Here is a 22,903-nt window from a genome sequence, read left to right on the forward strand (position 1 = left end):
TAATTGAATGTGAGCAGTTGATATGTTGAGCAGCTACATTTTTCTTTTTCTTTTTAAAAAATATCATGTTGCCAGATTTCTCCATAGGCAGAGCAAAGCTCTTCTAATCTTCACAAACTGTTCTGTGTGGCTAGGACAGTACGCTTTGTCAGAATGAATACATTTACATGCTTCCTGGAGTTTTGCTGCAGATGTTACTGGTATCATTGGAGAGAGACTGAAAACAGGATACAGCAGTTGAAAGTTCATGTTGGTTTTTGACTTTGAATACGTAAATGTGCTAGTTATTCCTCAGGCCGGCCAAGACCCCAGTCATGCAAAACATGTAGGTCCTGTCTACACTAGAAAGTGTTGTTGCTTACTCGTGGTGCATGAAAAATCCACCCTCTGGAGAGACATAGCTATGCTGACCTAACCCCTGGTATAGACAGCACTAGATTGAGAGCAGAATTCTTCCGTTGATCTAGCGACCACCTTTCAGGGAGGAGGATTCGTACGCCGACAGGAGAACACCTCCCGTTAGTGTGGAGAGTATCTACAGTGACGTGCTACCGTGGCACAACTGCAGCGCTGCAGCTGTGTCACATTTGAAGTGTAGACAAGCCCTATGTCTTCACGGCCAAAAAAAAAGTGTGATTTTGCAGGGAATAGCTGGAGTTAGCTATCTCCCGGTAAAATTCACGCGGAGACAAGGTATAAAACAGTTCCCTCTATGGGTTTTCAGCAAGGTTTGAAGTGAAGACCTTCAGCATAGACCTCTAGCATTTGAGTTAAAGTTCCATGTAAAGTTAAACCCCTTAGCGGTAGGCCATTATCCTTTACTGTACGAGCTCTAGAGAGGGACCATGACATAGCTTTTGTCAGTGTGTTAAATCTACACTAGTACTCCTACCAGTGGTAAATTTTAAGAAAATAAACCTACTGTAGAGAAGGACTTACTTCTATGGGTAGTAGTATTGCCAACCCCAAGCATTCAAAAATCACGAATCAGGCCCTCAAAAAACATGAGATTAACTTGCTGAAATGAGTAACGGTCAACACCACCAGGGGTTTATCTTGGACTAGCTACACTGTGATGGGAGAACCTCAGATGACTGGATGCTGCTGAGCTTGCTGCTTGGCAAAGCTATGAGCAGTGGAGGCACTCAAGCTCTCTGTCTGCAGACTCAGACAGCATTGGTTTGGGTCATTAGCCCTAATAGCTAGAACAGGGGTTCTGAAACCGGGGGTCGGGACCCCAAAAGGGGTCGCGAGCGGTAAGCCTCCACCCCAAACCCCGCTTTGCCTCCAGCATTTATAATGGTGTTAAATATATTTTCAAGTGTTTTCATTTATAAGGGGGGGTCGCACCCAGAGGCTTGCTATGTGAAAGAGGTCACCAGTACAAAAGTTTGAGAACCACTGAGCTAAAATGTTCTTTTTAAATGAAATCTATAAATTTCGCAAAAAAGGATGGCTTAGCCCTCCATGTTTCTGTATTCCACCCCTGACCAGGAAAAGTTTTTTTCTTGTCCCTGGCAAATGGTGTGTAGTTTTCTTAAGGCCTGGTACTGGATCTGTATTTATTTCAGTTTTAAAATTTGATTGTATCCTTTTGCCTCAGGCTGTAATCCGTTTTGTATTGTGGTTGTTGGTTAGTGAGAAATCTAGTTTGTCTTAATCCAGATTAAATCAATTCACTTCTCTTAAAGTCTGTAATTCAAAAGTGTTTATAATTTCAGGCAGATCTGCTATGTGACTATACGAATGAGTTGTTCTTCTCTAGCACTTTCCACCCAAGCCTTTTAAAGTGGTTCTACAAACATTTTAAGCCTCTTGACACCCATAAAAGGTAGGCATTATTTCCTCCATTTTTCAAATGGAGAAACTGAAGCACAGGAGTTAAGTAACTTGCCAAAGATCAGACAGGAAATCTGTGGTAGAGACAGGAATAGAACCTAGTTCTCTTGGTTACTAATCCAGTGACTTAATTACAACATCATTCTTTCCCTGTATGCTCTGGAGCATGACCTGATCTCTTTGGCTCAAAACTAAGCTAACTGGTCATAAAGAAACTCAGCTTTTTATTTTCTTAGAATTTTCATAAGGATTTTAGTGCTCATAGTACATGTGTGACATACACCTATTTAACACCATAGGTTCCAAAGAGGCCTCTGTGGTGTCAGAAATAGAGTGGGCCTTTTCAAACCGCGGTGGGCTGCAGGCAAAGGTTTTCTTATGCTTCAGTTCTCAGACTGTTCCCACCACCCCCACCAAGTGTCTTGCTTGGAGTTTCAGGTGTGATTCAGCCTCAACAGCTCAAAGCAAAAGTCACTGGAAACCACTGAGTTTTTTGGTAACCTTTGCATGGTTTTGCTGTCAAATCATAACTGGGCCCAGGTTTGAGAGAACTTTCACTGAACTTGTTTAGAGGCTATAACGAAATCTATCACCGTGGTAGTTTCCTGGCAAACACTGGAGAGATGGTTGCCTTCAGTGGATAGGGCCCTGGGTTGGGAGACTTGGGCTTCATTGCTACCTCTGCTGCTCACTCATCTGAGGGAGTCACTCTAGGGCTCTGTAATTGCATTCCCTCATCTGTAAAATGATATCATGAGTCTTGCCCTCCTTTGTAAAACACTTTGGGATCCTTGTGGAGTGCTAAGATTAACATGTCACAAAACTGTCTGGATCCCTCGTGAGGGATGATTTACCGAAATGAGAGGGGCTGCAAAGCACAATATAGAATCATAGAGTTGGATCAGGGTTGGAAGGGACCTCAGGAGGGTTATCTAGTCCAACCCCCTGCTCAAAGCAGGGCCAAACCCCAATTTTTGCCCCAGATCCCTAAATGGCCCCCTCAAGGATTGAACTCCCAACCCTGGGTTTAGCACGCTAGTGCTCAAACCACTGAGCTATCCCAGGACTCATGTGAGGTGTTCAAGTACATTCCAGGACTGTGTTTTGAACTTTGTTACAACTCCCATCCACAATCGCATCATTGCTTTTAAATCGGGGTGAGATGGTGGGGGAGATAAGCAGAGGTACATGTTTTCCTCTGTGTTATAATTTGGAGATGTCATCAGCCTTGAGTTAGTTGAGCTTCCGGGCTTTAGTCCAGCTAAACCTGGTCTTCTTTCAAATTCTTTAATAATTAATTTTTGGTATTTAATTATAGTACATGTGTCTTGTCTGGGTCATGAAGCCTGTGCTTTGTGTTTCCTGCATTCTTCTCTGTCTTTTGCTCTGAAGTCCAGCTGGCCTAGTGTGGCACGTAGGGTTTTAGTCTTCTGTATTCCCCTAGCTGGGAGCCTGAGACGTCTCAGATTTTTGGATCTGAGGAATGGTGAAGCAGCAAGTTCAGCCTTCTTGTTGGGGGCAGCAGAAGGGAGGAGCTGGAGGCAGGGAATCCTGGTTGTATCACCCCTCCTACTTGCTGCTGTGAAATTGCATGCAGCAGCAGTTACTCTGACACTTTGGAAGGGAATTGCCTGTGTACATGTTCTTGACCAAAGGTAGGGACCTACAACAACATGCATTAAAAGGGGAGTCTGATATTGTCATTTTGTAGGTCTTGAACTTGGATATTTTCTTATATAATTGTTTGTTTTACTACTGCTGTACCCCTGGCAAGACACTAACTTCACAAGCACCTAAACCAGTTCTTGTAGACAATCCAGTTCTCTCTCCCCTCCCCCAGTAATTTTGTTTTTCAGCAAACAGATAATTTTATGAGCATGTTTGTTTTAAGCAAATGATGACTAGAAGCTTCAGTCCTCACCTTCCAATTTGCTTGTGTTACTTTCTGGGGGCTTTTATTGCTGTCAAATAACTCTCTAGGTGAAATCAGAACTAACCCGGAGGATGAGATGTCAGTTATGTGGGTGGGATGGTGTTAGTACAGTACAAGTATTTTCAAACGAAACATAGTGGCAAGTGTGGCTTGTGAACAGAGCTTATCACCTGGCTATCCTTTTTTCCCCCTTTTTTTTAAATTTGAGAGGGAAGTGACAGCACTTTTTTGAGGGGCAGGTTTTAAATTTTATTTTGTTTATATTAGAGTAAAAATGTTTGTTAGCTTAGGTTTGGTATCAAAGCCCACACTGAAAAAGCTGATTTTGACAGACTGAAAACCATGAATCTCTTTCTAACAATAATGATTTGTTATAGCAGCAGTTGCCTGTTTTCATTATGTTGTTTCATTCAGGGTCTACACTAGCAAAACATCTACTTGCAACTTGGGTTAGCTGAGGTGCAGTGGAGTGGTGGCATTAGCTCCAACACCTCAATGGGGAAGGTGATGTTCGTACTCGTCCAGCTGAAGTTTTCTGCTTTGCAAATTGGTTTTCAACCAACATTGCAAACGTGAGCCATTGACGTATGACTTTGCAATGGTTCAGCAACACCGGCAAATAGTGCTGGTAAGATGGCAGCTGGCCATGAGGAATGTTTTCTTCCCTCTCATGTTTAATCCTATTCTGATTTTGTGGAATAGAAACAGGATGAACCCTAACATAGTCCTTTACTTACAGTGTAATGTCTTTAACTAAATTCATTAATTCCTTGAACTAGAGTTTCTGCTCACAGAATTTACACGCTTTACTGGTTTTACCAGCAAAGTTGGTGACTAAGGGTATGCCTACACTGGCAGAGTTACATTGCTGGCAGTTACATTGCCACTCAGAGAGTGCTGAAGGGAAACCGCTGCTGTGTGGTCACACTGTCAGCTGTCTGCGCAATAGCGTGTTCACACTTGCGGCACTTGCATCGGTATTTGGAGCAGTGCACTCTGGGCAGCCATCCCACAGAGCATCTCTTCCTCTTCTGCTGCTAAGAGTTATGGGAAGGCAGAGCGGGGTCATGGGGCATCCTGGGTCCTGTCCCAATGCCCCGTGATGCATTGCTTCACATCCCAGCAATCTCTGTGCTTCCGTCCACATTTGGTGCCATCTTTCAACTGCTCGTATACTGCGTGCTCTGCCTCTTCGGTCTGCAGGAATGGATCGCGCACTGTTGACCAATATGCTGCTCACTCTCACTAACACGTCACATGTGGCAGCGAAGTTTTCCTAAACTACAAAGGCAAGAGGAGTTCCACATTGATCTCGCCACACGTAGTAGCGACGACACGAGATTGCTTGTGGCATTAATGGAGGTGCTGACCACAGTGGAATGCTGCTTTCGGGCTTGGGAAACAAGCACCGAGTGGTGGGATCACATCGTGATGCACGTCTGGGATGACGAGCAGTGGCTGCAGAACTTTCGGATGAGGAAAGCCACATTCATGAGAATGTGTGATAAGCTCGCCCTAGCCCTGCGGTGCAAGGACACGAGAATGAGAGCTGCTCTATCATTGGAGAAGCACATGGCAATTGCACTGTGGAAGCTCGCTTCTCCAGACTGGTACCAATTGGTCACTAACCAGATTGGAGTGGGAAAGTCGACCGTTGGACTCATGTTGACAGAAGCGTTCAGGGCCATTAATCGCATCCTGCTCTGAAAGACAGTAACTCTGGGCAATGTACCTGACATTGTGGATGGCTTTGCACACATGGGCTTCCCTAACTGAGGAGGGGCAATAGATGGCACACTTATTCCAATTCTGGCACCAGACCACCTAGCACATTAATCAGAAGGGGTATTTCTCGATGGTTCTCCAGGCGCATGTGGATCACTGTGGGTACTTCACGGACATTAACGCTGGCTGGTCCGGAAAGGTGCATGGCACCTTGGAACAGTGGCCTGTTCAGGAATCTGCAAGCAGGGACTTTCTTTCCAGACCAGAAGATCACTGTAGGGAAAGTCAAAATGCCCATTGTGGTGGTGGGAGTCCCCGCCTACCTCTTAATGCTGTGGCTTCATAAGCCACACACAGGGCACCTTGACAGCAGCAAGGAGCTGTTCAACAACAGGCTGAGGAAGTGCAGAATGACCATTGAGTGTGCTTTGGGCCATTTAAAGGCCCGCTGGTGCTGCCTCTGTGGGAAGCTGGACCTGGCCGATGACAATATTCCTATGCTTATAGCTGCGTGCTGTACGCTCCATAATATTTGTGAAGGAAAGGGTGAAAGCTTCACTCAGGGCTCGACCGCTGAGGCTCAGCACCGGGAGGCTGAATTTGAGCCTCAGCGGTCCAGCCCTGAGTGAAGCTTTCACCCTTCCCTTCCCAAATAGTAGGGAGCGTACAGCTGAATTAGCCAGAGACCAGGACTATTAGAGGGGAGCAGCGTGGGGCCATAAGGATCAGGGATGCCTTGAGGCAGCAATTTGAAGCTGAAAGCCACTAATATTTGTTGCTATGCTCAGGAGTGCAGTGCTTGTAATGCTAGGAGGTGTCTGTGATTGGTGCAGATGATGCACTATGAAGGTTTAAGAAAATTGCCTGTTGCTTTGCAGGTCTCTGTTTGCTTTCAATTAATGGAATAAAGATTGCTTTCGAACCAAAACAATTATTTCATTAAAAGCAACAACCGGAGGGGAGAGAAGCACAAAAAAACACATCACCTCTGTGGGGGAAGGTCCCAGGAGGAGGTGAGGTCCCAGGACGGTTAAAGATTTGTGTATGTTCAGGTATCATATGCAACCTTGTCCTTTTGGAGTGTAGTGCAGTGGGTATTGTACTTCAGCAGAGCTAAACTGCAGAGGGACAGGTATTGAGTGCAGTGGGTACTGGGAGTCTGCAGGGCTGGACTGTGACTGGGCAGGAGTGGAAGGCAGCTGGGACAGACTGGAGCCAGAAGGTTGATAAGAGTGTGTTGGCGGAGTCTGGAGGGCTTCAATTCTTGTTTTATGGCTGCGGAGTGCATCACGATATCATGCAGAAAATCCTCTTTAGTTCTTGGTGGCCGCTTTCTAATTCTGCGCAGCCGTTCAGCCAGTGATAACAAAGAGGGAGGCTGGGCTCCCAAGGTTATATCTGTGAAGCCAAAATGCCACATTTTACAGAAGCAGTATCGTTTGCAACACACAGACCACTGAATCAAAACACAGCTACTATTCACATACCTGTCACTAACTGGCTGACCCCAGGCAAGCACGCATGAGCCACAAGACCCCCAGAATGGTGAGTAACCGCAGGGGCAGGGGAAATCAGTGTTCTAGGACCGTACTGTACACTGGGCATGTTGCTCTTGGAGAGAGCCAGCACTGTGTATGTGTGTGTGTGGGGGCGGGGGGCAGCGGCGGTTTATAATCATTATTGTCCCCACATTTTCCACAGGCTGTGTTCATTATGGAAGATATCTTGCTGCTGAGGGTGAGCAGGGAATCAAGGGAGGGTCTTCTCCAAGACTGCAGCTTCTGCCCTGGCCCTTATGCGGCTCACTTGTGTGCAGCAATGGTGTCCGTGTTTCTTCCCCCCCCCCCAAGTGATGGCAGAGTGGCACAGGAAAGTTATCCTTAATGGAACAAGAAACAAAGCAGCTCTGCCAAAGAACCTGCCCAGTATCTCCATGAGAGTTTCCTGGAGATCTCTGAGGCAGATTCCTGTGAAGTGAGGGAGTCAATCAATACCCTGTTCCGCTGCTCAGACTAGGCATGTGGTGGTATGCACATCATACAGACACAAGCCTGCTTTCTGCAACCCTCCTGCCCCCAACAACTCGCTTCAGCAATTTCCAAAATCAAAGCCACTTACCGCGGCCTCCTCTCCTGTGTGTGCTTTGTCGAGCTCCGACCCCTGTGACTGGTTAGCCTCCTCCAGGGTAGAGAAGAGCTCCTGGCTGCATGCATCTCTGACCTCTGAGTCATTCTCTGCCTCTGGGTCACCCTCCCCCTCCACATTCCTTCTCCAGGCTCGGTCCACTCTGGACTGGCATGCGAGCCACCGAAGTATCCACAGTGGCTTTCGCAGTGGAGGTGGGGTCTCCACCGAGTATCGTGTCCAGCTCTTTGTAGAACCAGCAGCTCATGGGCGCAGCACCAGAGCTGCGGTTTGCCTCCCATGCCTTGTGGCAGACGTTCCGCAGCTCCTTCACTTGGACCCTGCACTGCAGTGTGTCCCGGTCGCGGCCCCTTTCTGTCATGCATCATGAAATTTGACCGTAGGTATCATAATTCCTGCAGCTGGAGCACAGCTGGGACTGGACAGCCTCCTCTCCCCAAATGCTCCAGCAGCTCAGCATTGCTCCAAGCGGGGGATCGCCTGGTGCGTGAAGCAGGCATGGTCACCTGGAAAGATGCACTGAGACCACTGCACGCGTCACCGAGCAAACAGGAAGGGGACTCTTAAAATTCCCAAGGAATTTAAGGAGTGGGACTCACGGTTGGTCACCTGAGGGCAGGGCAGTAGAGTTCAAACCGATGACCAGAGAGGCAAGAAGAGGCATTGTGGGACACCTCCTGGAGGCCAGTCGCAGCGCTGTAATTGACCAGGGTGTCTATAGTGGCCCTGCGGCGCTGTAGCCCGGCACAGAAAGCTGTACACCTCTCGTCCGGGTGATTTTTTACAGTGCTGCAACTGTGCACTTTCTGCGCACTAAGTGGCTTGGCAGTGTGTACACCTGGGGAGTTACAATGCAGAAACTTGCCAGTGTAGACAAGGCCTAACTGGAACTTTAGGAATAAAGAGATAAAGTTCTAATATGCATGCATAAGCTGTTGTCTCTTAATGCTGAGAATTTGACAATCTTATCAGAGGAGTGCATTCAAATTTGTAGTGTGACCCTGAAAACCCTACTCTCGTCCTTGGACTGTGAGCTCTTAGGAGCATGGGCTGTGTTTGTTCAGTGTTTGGAAATACCTAGTCTATACTGAGCACTAGAGTAAATAAATAATGAGTAATTCTTATTCCCAGAAGAAGTCCTGTTGAAGTCAATAGGACTGCTTACATGAATAAAGGTTTGCAGGATTAGATCCTTGCCTTGCTTTCTATGAGGCTGATCCAAAGCCCTTTGAAGTCAATGGTTAGATTCTCATTACTTTCAATGGGCTTTGGATCAGGTCCTGAAGTCGCTATGGACCAGATTTTAAAAGGTATTTAGGTGCTGAAAGAAAGAGATAGGTACATAGTGGGGTTTTCAAAGGCACCAGGTGCCTAACTCCCATAGGCACTTATGTGCTGTTGAAAATCCCTGTCTTTGTGTCTTTAGGCACCTAAATACCTTGGGTCAATGGGCCTAATTCAAAGCCCCTGGAAGTCAGTGGGAAGACTCCTATTGACTTTGATCAGGCCCTACGGGACATACAAAACAACCTAGTTTTGAAGTTTCACGTATCCTTGAATTAGCTAAAATAATTTCTGATCAGAACCTGTTGTTTTTGAGTGGGTTTTGTTAACTGTGTGAATTTTTTGGGGAAGGGTGGGCCTGGGGATTAAAACCTTAATTGACTTTACCCCTCCAAAAATCAAACTCACATGACGTTTTCTTGAGGAAACTGAGCAACTGGAAAAACAAATGGAAATTGGATTGCAGCCTTAAGGGTAGCAGGCACTATCTGTGCTCACTTTAAAAAAACCACAACTGAGCCCTGGTCGACACTGCAGACTAATGTCGGTATAACTACATTGCTCAGGGGCATGGAAAACCCCGCAGTTATTCCAGTCTAACTTCCTGTGTAGACAATGCTGTGTTGATGGCTCCTGCTGTCGACATAGCTGCCGCCTCTCAGGGAGGTGAAGTACCTGATGGGAGCTAAGCTAAGCAACGCAGCTGCACCGGAGCAGCGCTGTAAGTGTAGACAAGCGCTGTTCATGCACATGCCATCATAGTTTTGATGAACTGAAGTGCACTGAGAGAGAATTTTGTGGAATATCTGCATTTGTCAGTGTGGCCCTGGAGTAAATAATTTAAAGAAATGTGCTTCAGAAAGAATCGTGACTGGATCGTATCAGCTGAACACACATCATTTCATTGATCACGTGTTTTGTTAAATATTTACTGGGCTTGAAAAAGAAGCAGCTAACAAAATTCCAGCCTGGTTCTTTCTACACCTTTTTGTATCTATTTAGGTTGGCTGAGTGGGGTGGAGCTGTGTTTTTCTAAGGGAAGCCATTCATGGAATTGTAAAGTTGGCACAGTGGGAAATCCCTTTTGAAATGATTATTTTTTCCTAGATTTTTATGCAAGAGACCTAAAAGTTTCTGGTATATGTTGTTTTTTCTAGTTGCATTAATTTTAAATTCCATTTTAAGTGTGTCTTACAATAATATCTGGATTGCTTTGGTGCTAACTCTTGAGTCTAACTGTAAACCCCCCTCCACCACCATTCTCTGCAGCTAGATTTGAGGAGGGCTGTGAAGGTTTTGCTGGGTGAAGAATGCTCATTTGATTTTCCTTCTGCATCTGGTTTACAGTTGCTTTTTGGCTTGTGGCAGCTTGGTGCGAATTTACTTTTGGTCTTGACAAATACAAGTGGTGCCCGTTATCCTATTGCAAGCCTTTCAGCCCCTTGTGCTACTGCATTGCCTGCTTCCATTGGCAGACGTCCGACACCCACGCTGCCTTTCCAAAGGAACTTGATTCCAGTGCATATTGACCCCTGCTGCCCTGGATCTGCAGGAAAAAATACCAGGGAAAAGTAAAAATAATCCAAGACACAAATGGTCTGTTCTCTTGTTATTTAAATATTTGTTGCTGTGGTTTTTTTTAATCAACCCTGTATCATCTAGAAGATGCATATTCTTGAAGAAGCGCTGCCAACTTTCTCCCTTTGTCACCCCTTCTTCGGTATTCCTGAAGTTCCAATAAGGAGCAAGTCTTTTTGCTAATCTTTCTTCTCTTCCAGGCAGCCAGATGTATTGTGCCTGTTGCAGGGACACCTTTGGCTAAAATCTTTTTATAATTAATTCTTTGGTGGTATTCATAACAAACAGGAGACGAACAATTATAAACTAGCATTGGTCTCTTAATTTGACTGGGGGTGAGGCTATTTCTTACCTAATTTTTGGAAATAACTTCCAACAGACATGTGTGTCTGTATATGTGTTTCCTCTTGCCCTGTTTGGAATCTCTAATGAAAATGTTTTCTGAAATGTAACATAGCGCAGATGGATAACATTGCTTCATTGTCAGGTTATGCATATTCCCCAGTTTAGAAAGCTGGTGCCCAACCATCATGCGTTGTTTGTGCACTTACCCCACAGAGTTTTGTAGTCTTTATCTTGAGTGTGTATCAGCTACAGATCTGCTTTGTTTTGGTTTCAAAGGCTTTTTGTCAGACAGATATTAAGCTTATAACTAGGGACTAGTGAATCAGTTTGGGTGTGGACCTGTGGGATTGAGGTGGGGCGAAGACAACAATCAAACATCTCCTTGAACTTTGATAAGTTTCATATCTGAAAAACATCCAACATAATTAAGTAGATGGGGTGGAGGATCGTGTTGCCAAAGAAGACAATAACTGAATTGGCATGAAGAGGGGGCTACTCTGTTGCATCTAGAGGTGTTTCACAGCACTGAACCATGTGCTTGTACTGGGATAGTTTGCACTGCTGCCGCCCGGTGCTATATGTGGCCTACAGTTCCAGAACTTGTGTCTCCAGAGCTTGACACCTTTCATGAGCACTAATAAAAGGCAGTATTGCCTAGCAACTAGAGCGCTAGATTGGGACTTGGGAGGCTTAGGCTCTATTTCCAGCTCTGCCTTGGCCTGCTGGATGACCTTGGGCAAGTTGCTTTACTTCTCTATGCCTCAGTTTCCCACCTGTAAAATGGGGAAATTATACTTTTGTATACCTCCTTTTGTAAACCACTTTGAGATCTATAGGTGAAAAGTGCTATATATGAGCTGGGTGGCATTATTATAGTCACATGAAACATTTTACAGGCATGGAGAGGAAAAAGCGTGGACAGGATTCGGTGAAGAGCAGTAGGAGGGGGGGCATACATTTTGCTGAAATATTTTTTATCTAATTGGTTCTTTAATCATTTTTATAGCAAACAGAGGAAAAAGAGTTATAAACTTGTCATACTCAGCATTTTGTTACGCACTATGGCATTCCTGGTAGCCAAAATAGCTGGAGTATCATGAAGACTCCTTCCAAGACTATAACTATATTAATGCCTCTCTAACCACAAAGAGAGTCTCTCTCAGCACAGCTGTAAATTACACATTATGGAACTCTCAAAATGGACACAGCCAACAACTAACAAGATTTGCCTGTATAGAAGAGAAAGAGTTTATAAGGAAGCCTTGTTTTGTGGACCTTTTGTCGGGGAGTGGGGTGCGGGTCTCATTACTGTAGAAGGAAAATTTGGTCTCCATCAAGTCTAGGAAATGCATCTGTTTGGCAGATATTGCAGAATAGTGATGGGAAGTTCAGGATCTGGTTTGGATGCTTAGCAAAATGTTGTTAAAATGAATTGGGTCTGCAAAATTTAAACTTGCTCTATCAACTGAATTTTGTCTTGTGAGCATTCTCTTTTCTCCTGCTTTTTGGTGGTCTGAAAATAATAAGAGTAGGCTGTAGGATGGGGGAAATGGGCTTCTACAGTTTTTGACACTTCAATTTGGAGCCAGGCAACACACCGGCTAATTGTGTTTTGATGCCCTCCAGTGACTGGTGCACATATAGGATAATAGCCTACTATTCTTACTAGCTAACACTGGCTGCTTTAACTTAAATGGAAGAGGCTTGTGTCTTTGGTTTCTGAAGCAATGGAAAGACTCCCAATGACTTAATTGGTTTTTGATCTGGCCCTTAGTGCTGAAGGTCTCAGGTTCAGTTCCTGGTGATGACCTGTAGTTAGGATTGTTGCACAGGCATTGAAGATGAGCATGAAAATATGATCGAGGGGTGGGTATTCGTCTTTTATACATAGACCAGAACATGCAGTATCTGTCTGGGTGACTTACAGAAGCTTAAGGAAAACAACATGTAAATTTCAATGAGCAAGAGTGAGTAAGAGCCATTCAAGAAATCTGTTGCAGGGCTCTGCAAGGTTCTTCAGCTGTAGCTGTGGAATTTGCTGCAGAGCCCATCTCATCCTACGGATTTATGCTCCAGAATCTAAGCTTTCATTTTAAGAAAAGTTTTAGCCCTCTTAATTGCAATTAAGAATATGAACCTAATGCAATGCAGTCATCATAGTTAGGAAAACCTGTATGCGTTGTTTAAAGACTGGCACAGGTGTCTTAACTATGGTTATGTATACTGTCTTGTGACATAATGTGGCAATGCCTGTACCTGGTGTAAAATGTTTATACTGCACTGCATCAGCACTGAAAAATGCATACACACATCTTGTATGTATATCTTGAAGTAATAACTCTGAGAGGTGTGAACTGCCCCATATTTATTTCAATCGTTTTTTTTTTAACTCTGAAACCTAAAGATGATACGTGTCAACACTTAACTATCTCACTGCTGATCTTTTAGGCAGAAACATCTAGCTAACTTACTTATTCCAAAACTTTGTTCTAAACATTAAATCTTTGTTTCCAAAAGAGTTGACTTCCCTGTACCCAGCTACCCAAACTTTCTTCCTTGGCAACTGCTACGTTGTGGCTGGACATTTTCAATACCAAAATCCGTAGCACACTTAAATGGCAGGACAGTGTAAAACACATGGAATTTAATATGACACAGTCGTGATGCTGTCCTGATCGTATTATTCATTTTCATCCTTAACTTATAAAACCTCCATATTTTTAATTGAAATGAAGTGGATGCAGAATCTCCAGTCTACCACCCCAAAGAACCATTGAGCATCTGTGTAGAATTTAGGCTCATTTTGCAGCAGATTACCTGGGGTTTTGCATCATTTAAAGGTGCAGTGCCGAGAAAAAAAAATGAATTGGAACATCACTGCTGCATGTGCCACAGAGCTCTTATCCAAACTGTATTGAACCTGTACAAAGGATCTGGGTGAAGCTTTGGACAGAGGCATTTAGACTTTAAGTTCTTTGGGGTGATGACTATTTATTAGGTTTCAGAGTAGCAGCCGTGTTAGTCTGTATCCGTAAAAAGAAAAGGAGTACTTGTGGCACCTTAGAGACTAACCAATTTATTAGAGCTTGGCTCACGAAAGCTTATGCTCTAATAAATTTGTTAGTCTCTGAGGTGCCACAAGTACTCCTTTTCTTTTTATGACTATTTATTAGTGTCTCGTACAGCACTGAGAACATTCTTGGTGCTTAACAAGAATGAGGTTCAAGTCTTGTTATTTTCTTTAAGCTGATTCACCAATCTGTAGTCATAACACAGTGTCCTGATACCTTGTAGTAAACGGCATCTCTGCAAAAAAAAAAAAAAAAAGCAATAGTGAGGAGGGTCACAGCAACCATGCCTAAGTTAGTCAGGTTCTTTAGCTGTCATAGATTCTGGGGCTTCCTTGAAGTCTGAGACAAGCTCCTGTGGACAAACAAGTCTTAGAACAGTAGGTCAGAACCTGGCAGATGGATATGAAGGGTGGGGGTGGGAAGGTGAGGTCAGCCTAACACAGGACTAGTTTGGTAGGGAAAAAATGTGGCTGTCACCTATGAAGGGGTTAATTTGAAAACTGCTAGAAATGGGTTCATGTCTTCGGGGAATGACCAGTCAATGGGAATTTGTTGTGTTGGTGCAGTGTTTCTACATTGGATTTTCACGGGCTGATTCTATCGTCTTTTGCAATCCTGTTGAGGCACAGTGGAAAAGAGAAGTTCCTGCCTTCCATCTGTGCAGCTTAGCTAGGCGTAGCTGTTTGTTTCCCCCCTAAACTGCTTGAAAACTTCTAAAGTACCATCTCTCAAAATACTACAGAAGGAGATATGGAGGAGGTGCAGTAGAGAGGCTTCAAAAGTTTTGGCTAAGTGTCCGAATTTTGGAGACTTTATCCAAATTCCACCTAACCACTGATCCTTCTGCAGTTTACCCAGGGCTACTTAATTATCTCTTGGAAGATGACAATTGGGAGGGAAGTGCTTCTACATTTTATACTTGGTCTAGCAGTTGCACCTGGCTGTGTGGAGTAAAAACTCCAGGCCTCCTTTTGATACATCATTGATTCTGAAACCACTTTTGCAGGATCCCCTTGTTTTGCCCCATGCAATGGATGGATGTTTGAGTAACCTTCACTTCCTCCCCACCATGTCCTCATGCCTCAGAAAAGTTACAGATGACATTGTCTCTTCATCTTCATCTTGTTTCTTTCTACTGTTCTCTGTGTCTTCCCCTCCATGCTGCCTGGGATGGGCATAGGGATGCACTAGTGGCTCCAGGTTGAAGTGACTCTCACAGAAGTATTTAGGCACTTGTGCTCTCGCAGCAGAGCTAAATTAAAAGGGAGGAGAGAAGAGATGCTTGGGCCATTGGGTTGCTACCAAATTCACATGGCTTATTCCCATGGCTGGCTGCTGTTAGGTACTGCTGCAGGGGCAGGATGGGAAGGTGGGCTGCTTTTAAAGAGCTATCCGCCACTTGTCCTAAGTGTAAACTTGTGGGAGGGGTGGATTAGGGGTTATGTAGGTTTCCTTGTTCCCCTCCTGTGCCCTACACCCTTCCTTCTCTTCACCAGTCTTCAGAACTATTTTGTTTCCTGAATGCTATCTTGGAAAACACCTATTTTAAGGCATTTCATACTGTGCATGCTTGTTTAGGCCCAGCAATTACGAATCAACTCTTTGCTTTTCTTACAGGCTGAACCCTTGGATTTGAAGGAAGGAGGCCCAGTGTACGCCAGCGAGATCACAACATTCATACCCTCCTTAGTTTGATCTTCAAGAGGAGAAGACTTCTGACCCCTTGACACCTTTCAGTCCATCTGAATCTATGACTGGGGGTTCCACCCTAGCCCCACCCTTTGCTGTCCCATTCCAGAAAATGGGTTCATTTCGAAGGCCGAGGCCTCGCTTCATGAGCTCCCCAGTGCTCAGTGACTTGCCACGTTTTCAAGCAGCACGACAGGCTTTGCAGCTTAGCTCCAACTCTGCGTGGAACAGGTGAGGCCCTGCCAGTAACAGGCCTGAGGTAGCTCTGTTTGTAAAGATCTCTAGGTATTGACCTCAAGGGACTGATCCAAGGTATTTCAGATTTTTTTTCAGCTTAATCAGTCTGCTAGTGAGGATGAATGAGTTTTGGGTGCTCCTCAGATTTTGTCTGCATTGAGAAACTGACTCATTGTTGATACAGGTTGGTTCTAGCTTTCTTCAATTGTCCTTTCTTTAATGTTGTTGAGAGACTGTGTTCATCTCCACTAACAATTAAACTACTGTACACACTAGCTCAGGGGAACCTACTTATGACAGTGTCAGCAGAATGTCTATTTCCTCACACAGAAAGGACATTTTTTTGCATATTATGATGTCTTTCCCCTAATGTTGCCTGATCAGGCTCCTGTGACCAGCTGATAAAGTTGTCTACTGATGGCATGAATCTGTGATGACGTCTTCTAGCATTCCTGATTTAACAATCAAGTCCTTCCCACAATGTATAGAAAGTTGATGTCGTCAAACCCTGAGCAGTATAAAGACCTCTTTTTAAGATTTTTGTCTACACTAGTCAAGAAGTTGTTGGTTAGAACACCCGGCAGCATCTTTTGGGGACACAGCAGCTTTTTCTGAGTATTTTACAAGCATTGACTGTGATGCATTGAACCAGGACTCTAGCTTGGTCTGGATGAACTGGTGCTGTCTACAGAACTCACTCCAATGTGGACAAGAACCCACAAATATTTCAGATGCACTGGTTTAGCTAGTCATCTACCCCGGGAGCAAGGCTGGGTGCTGTGGGTTAGGCGCTGCAGGAATCCAGAAGCACTGGTACGGCCATGATTGTAAGACGTATAGTATGTGGATGTGCCACAGCCCAGAACTTTTGTGCATTTTGTGTAATGGTTTTCCCTTTAGTCACTGTAGGTACGTTTGTCTCCCCTGAAGTACATAGACAAACAAGAGCAGTGATTTCCAGGGTAGCAAAAGTGGAATTATATAAGTGCAGTTAACCTCCCCGCCCCATTATGTCCACTCAGCTGTTGTCAGCGAGCTCACATTGCTTGGTGTGTTAAATCATCCTGACGTGTGTTATTTATGGATGGTGTACTGTCTTATTTCTCTTTGGCAGTGTTCAAACAGCAGTGATAAATGTGTTCAAAGGGGGAGGCTTGCAAAACAATGAACTTTACACCCTCAACGAAAACATCAGGTATGTTGCCAAGTTGTGTGCAAAGAGCCATTTTGGTGTCAACCAGGTGGTGAGGTGGGGTGGAATTTTGTGGGGGAAGGGAAAAGGTTGTGTTCAACTTCCTCTTCTTTTGCCCGTGGGGGGGTGGGAGATGTGTATCTAAGGTTTGGAATCGGCTATTCTGGCCTGCATGGATGCACGTAGCTTTGATCAGAGCAGGTTTTGCGTTGATTTGGGTAAAGGGGATTTTTTCTCCTTCTTCGGGAGTTTATCTTCTTTGTTGGATACTAATGCAGTGTTGCCAACTCTTACAGTTTTGTCACTAGCCACATGATATTTGGTGTTTTTCCTAAAGCTCCAGATCCCCGAGTCATGTGATTAGTGAAGACTCTGCTTTCATGAAATAAATGAATAAATAAATAAGCTACTAGCCCTAATGGTGGTGAAGAAAAGCTTGAAAATATGAACCCTAATGGTCCAAAATTAGAAGGTTCTTTTTATTTGCCTAACATTTGTTATTTTTAAAAGCTCATGATTTTTAGGCAAATCTCATGGATGTTTGAATGCTTATGGTTCTCAGGGCTGATTCAACTAAGACCTCCCAGTCAAGGGTGACTTAAAAACCCACTCTACCTTAGGCTACTCGAATCTTGGCTGGAAACGGATTTCAGCAACAAATCTGCAAAATGGTTTACTTTCTTATGGCGAGCAGACCAAACTATTTTCAATATTGTTGAGTCAGTGAGATTGAATCTTGGTTCTGCTTTGATTCTGTGGTAGAATCCATTCACCCTTTCACTTTCTGGCCTTTCCTGCATTGAGAAATTTTCTTATTTCAAATCCTGCTGAATGCAGCTTCAAAACTAGTTCAGTGAAAAAGGCCCTGGCTGCTTGAATCCAGGCCTACAATACAACTCCCAACTGTTTTTACTATCAGTTTTGCTAAACTAGTTTGAAAGTGTGTTCAGATTGTTAGGAAAACTTCCCCATTGTAGCTAGGCTGGGAAAACTTCCCCAGTGTGTTTCAGTCTGGTCTACGTGAGAACGTTAAATGGACTTCAGTACTGGTTCAGAGGGATCTGCAGCTTGAAAACTGTTTTCAGCAACAGGTGAATTTCCTAGTGTAGATAGGACCGTAGGGTAGGTGAGTCCCAGCCTCACAAAGACTGATTTCCTGTTGGCTTTTTACCAAATGACGCGTGTTAAAGATACTTTCTTGGGGCTGACACCCACAGACATTGCTAGTATGTGGTGTTTTTCCTTCCATCATCTATCTCATTACATACACATGTACTCAGTTTGAATGTTGTCACAGAAGGGGAAATTGACACCTTTTATATAAAAGATTAACCATGTGGCATTATTGCAGTTCTCTTGTACACTAAGTTCAGACGGCTGTTCCAACTGAAGCCCTTATTTTCTGCAGCCTAACCAACCCTTTCCCTACTTTCAAAATAAAACCTAAAGACCATGAAACTCTTCCCACTTTATCTCAGCCCAAAGGTCAAAGCTTCATAAAATTCTATTCAGCCACGTTTAAGATCCTCTGAGTAACAAAACAGTAGCTTCCATGCCTTTAATTACCTCTTATAGGTGCTGCCACTGGGGTCAGAAGTCCCCAGATTTAGTGCCCCATAAGGGGAGCTGAATTTGATCTACAAGAAGAAATATAGTTTAGAAATAAATGTCTTAATGATTTCAAAATAGTGTAGTCTGTGGTGCATTTGGTTTCTCTTGCTGAAATTAATACAGACTGTAAAGAGCTTGTTAAAGAACAGGATTTTTTTGGGTGAAATTTAGAAATATTCCCACTACCGTTAAATGCACAGTGTGTTCCTTCAGACAGAGAGACACTTCTAGAGCTGGGAGCACAATCATGAAATAAACACACTTACCTTAATTTAATGTTCTGAGTGCTCCCAGTGTTGGTTACATTTCAAAGTGTCAGTTCTTAAAGAAATAGCCTCCCAAATTCATTAGGTAGTGTATTAATTTCAACCTACGGAGCAAAGGATATGGATTTGCACACACGCAGATCTGTACTCAGCACCTGTGATTCTAAATCTTTCTTCTGGCAAACTGTCAATAGATGTGCACACTAGCCTGACACCTGGCTAGTTCTTACGTGCCATGAGATTGAGTCAGTGTGTTTTCCTGGTTTGTATTACTTGGTTCATGTTACCCACTGAACTCGCCCAATGCAAGATGTTTTTTAAAAGAAAAAACAAAAACACTAACAGCATCCCACTGATTCTCCACGGAGCTTGTTTACGTGATATGGGGGAGAAATGAGAGGGTTTTAAATTGGGTAGCAAAGATGGGACTAGGGGACAAGAGAGTGGTAACGTTCTGCTCTGAATCGCTGCCACAGAGCTTCACTAGCTCCTTTTTTGTTTTTCTGTACTGAAGAGGTGAGGAGCTCAGCAAGAGGAAAGCTTGGTCTATACTTAGGTCCACATAGTAGAAACCAGATCCCTGACCTACATAGTTACACCAAGCCTAGTCCCAGTGCAGATGCAGCTATGTTGATGCTTCCCGTGATGTAAGTATCTTTGTTTGGGGAGGCAGTGTTCCTGTGCCAATGGAAAAAACCCTTCTGTTGGTATAGACCGCATCTATGCTGCGATGCTATGCTGGCATAGCTAGGCCAATATAGCCTCCATACCACAGACGCATCCAAGGTGTCAGAATGCTGCAGAGAGGTGGAATTTCAGGAAGCAGGAAATGAGCTGGCCATCGTTAGGCCATGTCTACACTACAGGCCCTATAGCAAAGAAGCTAAGGTCCCGCAGGTGTGCAGCTATAGTGCCATAGTATAGATGGAAGGAGTTTTTCCATAGCTGTAAGTAATCTACTTCTCCGAGAGGCGGTAGTTAGGTCAACAGAAGAATTCTTGAGCCTCATCTACTCTGGGGGTGAGGTCAGCTTAACTATGGAGCTCAGGGTGTGAGTTTTTCACACTGCTGAGGTATGTAGCTAGGTCCATCTAAGTATAGCTCACGTGTTAGTGTGAGGCAGTTACAATTCCCCCAGCACAGCAGGTGCCAGAATGGATTGGTTCACGTCTCACCTTCTTAAAATGTTGTGAAGTGAATGGCTGGAACACCAGCCTCACGTACCACCGCTGCTACTTGTACCACAATTTGGGACCCCTGCCTACAGCCTTCAGTTGCAAGGGAAAGGAATTTTCACCAGTGCTTCACTCTCTGAGTCCTCAGCTTCACTCAGCGTCCACTGACTAAATATCCTGGTTTTTTTTCACATCGGTGATCTGGCGGAAGCCAGTTTCAGAGCACTTCTGAAAATCAGGCCCCAAAAGACTAACCTTCTTATAGTTGCTGTCCCCCAGAGAAAGAACTTAACAGTGAATCTGAGTCTCTCCTATTCCAGCTCTGTCCACCCTCTAAGGAAAGTTTCTGCTGGTAAACAGGGATGTTTAATTTTAGTGATGTGCAATGCAATTACTCTTGCAAAATGCCTGAACTTGCCAAATTAAACTGGCTGACAAAATACAGTCCTGTTCCAGTTGCTCCTGATGCAGCATTATGGTGGTGTTTTCTCCCCATCATTGAGCCCATATAGCATATCCCTCTGTACCCCCCACATCCGTTTTGCATTAGTGAGAGATAGGTACATATGCTGAAAACTGTATAGACCTTTGTTATAGTCCAAAAGGCCCCCGTTTGTGTACATATATGCAGAGATCTAAGGGGAAATAGCTACACATAATATGTATGTTCCTATGTAGAGACCTTTATACGTCCTCAGAGGATTGCAGCACCAAAAGATAATTTTATGTAAGAAATATTTTATCATGAAAATCGACTTTTTCTGAAGACTGCAAAAATAGTGGTAATATTGTCTCGTGCTTTGAACATGAACCTGGGAGTCAAACATCTCCCTAACTCAAATATTAGTTCCACTAGAGACTTTCTATATGACCTCTCATGAATGGTGTGGAGAAAGTGAATAAGGAAGTGTTATTTATCCTTCCCATAACACACAAACCAGAGGTCATCCAGTGAAATTAATAGGTAGCAGGTTTAAAACTAGCATAAGGAAGTATTTCTTCACACAATGCATAGTCAGCCTATGGAACTCATTACCAGGGCATGCTGTAAAGGCCAAAAGTATAACTGAGTTAAAAAAAGGATAAGCGTATGGAGGATAGGTTCATCAATGGCTATTAGCTAAGATGGTCAGGGACACAACCCGTGCTGTGGGTGTCTCTAAACCTCTGACTGCCAGACGCTGGGACTGGATGACATGGGCTGGATCACTCGGTCATTGTCCTGTTCTGTTCATTCCCTCGGAAGCACCTGGCATTGGCCACTATCAGAAGACAGGATACTGGACTCAATGGCCCATTGGTCTAACCCAATATGGCCATTCTTATGTTCTTACCTTGTGCATAGTCTCCTCTTGGTGCCTCAGTATCCCCATCTGTAAAATAGGCATTACAGTACTAATTTCCTGGACATGCTGCAACCCCTCCCCCATGTTTGGTTTGAAAATCTATTTAGTCAAAAAATTTAGCACTTATAAAAACCCCAACAACGTTATCTCAGTTTTAATAACTTCCCCCCCAAACTGGAAATATTGTGGGGTTTTTTTTTTAAAGGGAGGATAACAACTTTCTCTCACTTTACTTCCCCTGTACCCTCCATTCTCCAAATGAAGACTGTGGGCGGGAGGAAATCCCCTAAATTTGAATTGAAACAAATTTTTGCTAGAAATTTTGTCAAGTGGTTTAAAACAAAACAGGTAAAATGTTGACTACAATGAAAACGGCTTATTGTTTTAAAAAAAAAACTTTCGTGGGGTAGGGAGCCATATTTTTTCAGCCACCTCTAGTTGTAAGGCCTTTGTATACAGGACTTTAGGGATGAGGATGGATTCCTCCTTAGTCTGTACATAACCTCCATTGGCATTATAGGAGGCATGCAGAGACATGAAGGGAATCTAGCTTTGACCAGAATCACACACTCCTTTCTTCATGGTGTTCCACTTACACATATCAGGATGTCTTTGGTATGACTATGGAGGTGATAACAGTGTAAATTTATGTACAAGCGGAGGAGTTATTTCAGAAAAATTCTGTGGGAGGCAAATTTGTGTCAGAATATAGAACATTATATGTGATTATATTATACCCTGCAAGGTCCGGGAAAGGGGGAGCGGGGGAGGACAAAAAGTGGAAGACATAATGGTGTGCCATAGACCTATGTAAAGTCTGGGGGTGGGAGGGATAAATCCACACTGAGGGGGCAACTGCCTCCGCCCCATAGCGAATGACACCCTTTCTTGTGAGAAATGACCTGTAACCAGTTTATAATGCATGTTCCATTTCTTTTCAGACGTTTGCTGAAAAGTGAACTTGGATCCTTCATCACAGATTATTTCCAGGTTAGACGTGTTCCTTAACAGATAACTAAACATTGCTCTGTTTTCTTTGTTTTAGTTTTCTTTTGAAAACTTTTTCATATGTAGAAAAATAAATAGAATCACTTCTTACAAGTAGGTAGCCTGCATTCAGTGTTCTCTGCCACGCAGGTTCATGGAATCAAATACAGGATTTGGATTTTTTTTACTAAGGGCTGCATTGTCTGATGTTCAATAATATTTGTTGTTATGCATGGTAAAATAAAGATGGCCAGCTCCCATGCCTCAGTGTGTGATGTGATCACCTGCTTCGATCAGGAAGGAAATGCCTCTCTTGAGAAATCTAATAGAGAACTGGGTGCACTGATGTTTCTTTTTGCCTTGGGTTGGCAGGGGTCTTTAGCGGTTAGAGCACAGGACTGTGGGGCAAGGGTGGAACTGGTTCCAGGAAAAAAAGTGATCTACTCCTGGTTCTGTCAATAACTTGATGTATGGCTTTGA

The 22,903-nt window shown here is 43.9% G+C and overlaps 1 protein-coding gene across 7 annotated transcripts in view; it reads left to right on the forward strand.

Moving 5' to 3' along the window:
• Positions 1-22,903, forward strand: part of PRR5L (proline rich 5 like) — an 86,546-nt gene that overhangs the window by 20,446 nt on the left and 43,197 nt on the right. For 6 of the 7 annotated variants that reach the window (XM_073347995.2, XM_073348001.2, XM_073347993.2 and 3 more), the window contains 3 exons: positions 15,538-15,840; positions 16,961-17,041; positions 22,378-22,426. In XM_073347995.2, coding sequence (XP_073204096.1) covers positions 15,671-15,840; positions 16,961-17,041; positions 22,378-22,426 — 300 coding nt within the window. In that variant the 5' untranslated portion in view covers positions 15,538-15,670. Of the gene's footprint in view, positions 1-3,303; positions 3,495-15,537; positions 15,841-16,960; positions 17,042-22,377; positions 22,427-22,903 lie in introns of those variants that run through there. The other variant, XM_073347997.2, reaches the window with a different exon arrangement.

The sequence above is a fragment of the Lepidochelys kempii genome, chromosome 6 (genome assembly GCF_965140285.1).
Source record: "Lepidochelys kempii isolate rLepKem1 chromosome 6, rLepKem1.hap1, whole genome shotgun sequence".
NCBI classification, from domain to species: domain Eukaryota; kingdom Metazoa; phylum Chordata; order Testudines; family Cheloniidae; genus Lepidochelys; species Lepidochelys kempii.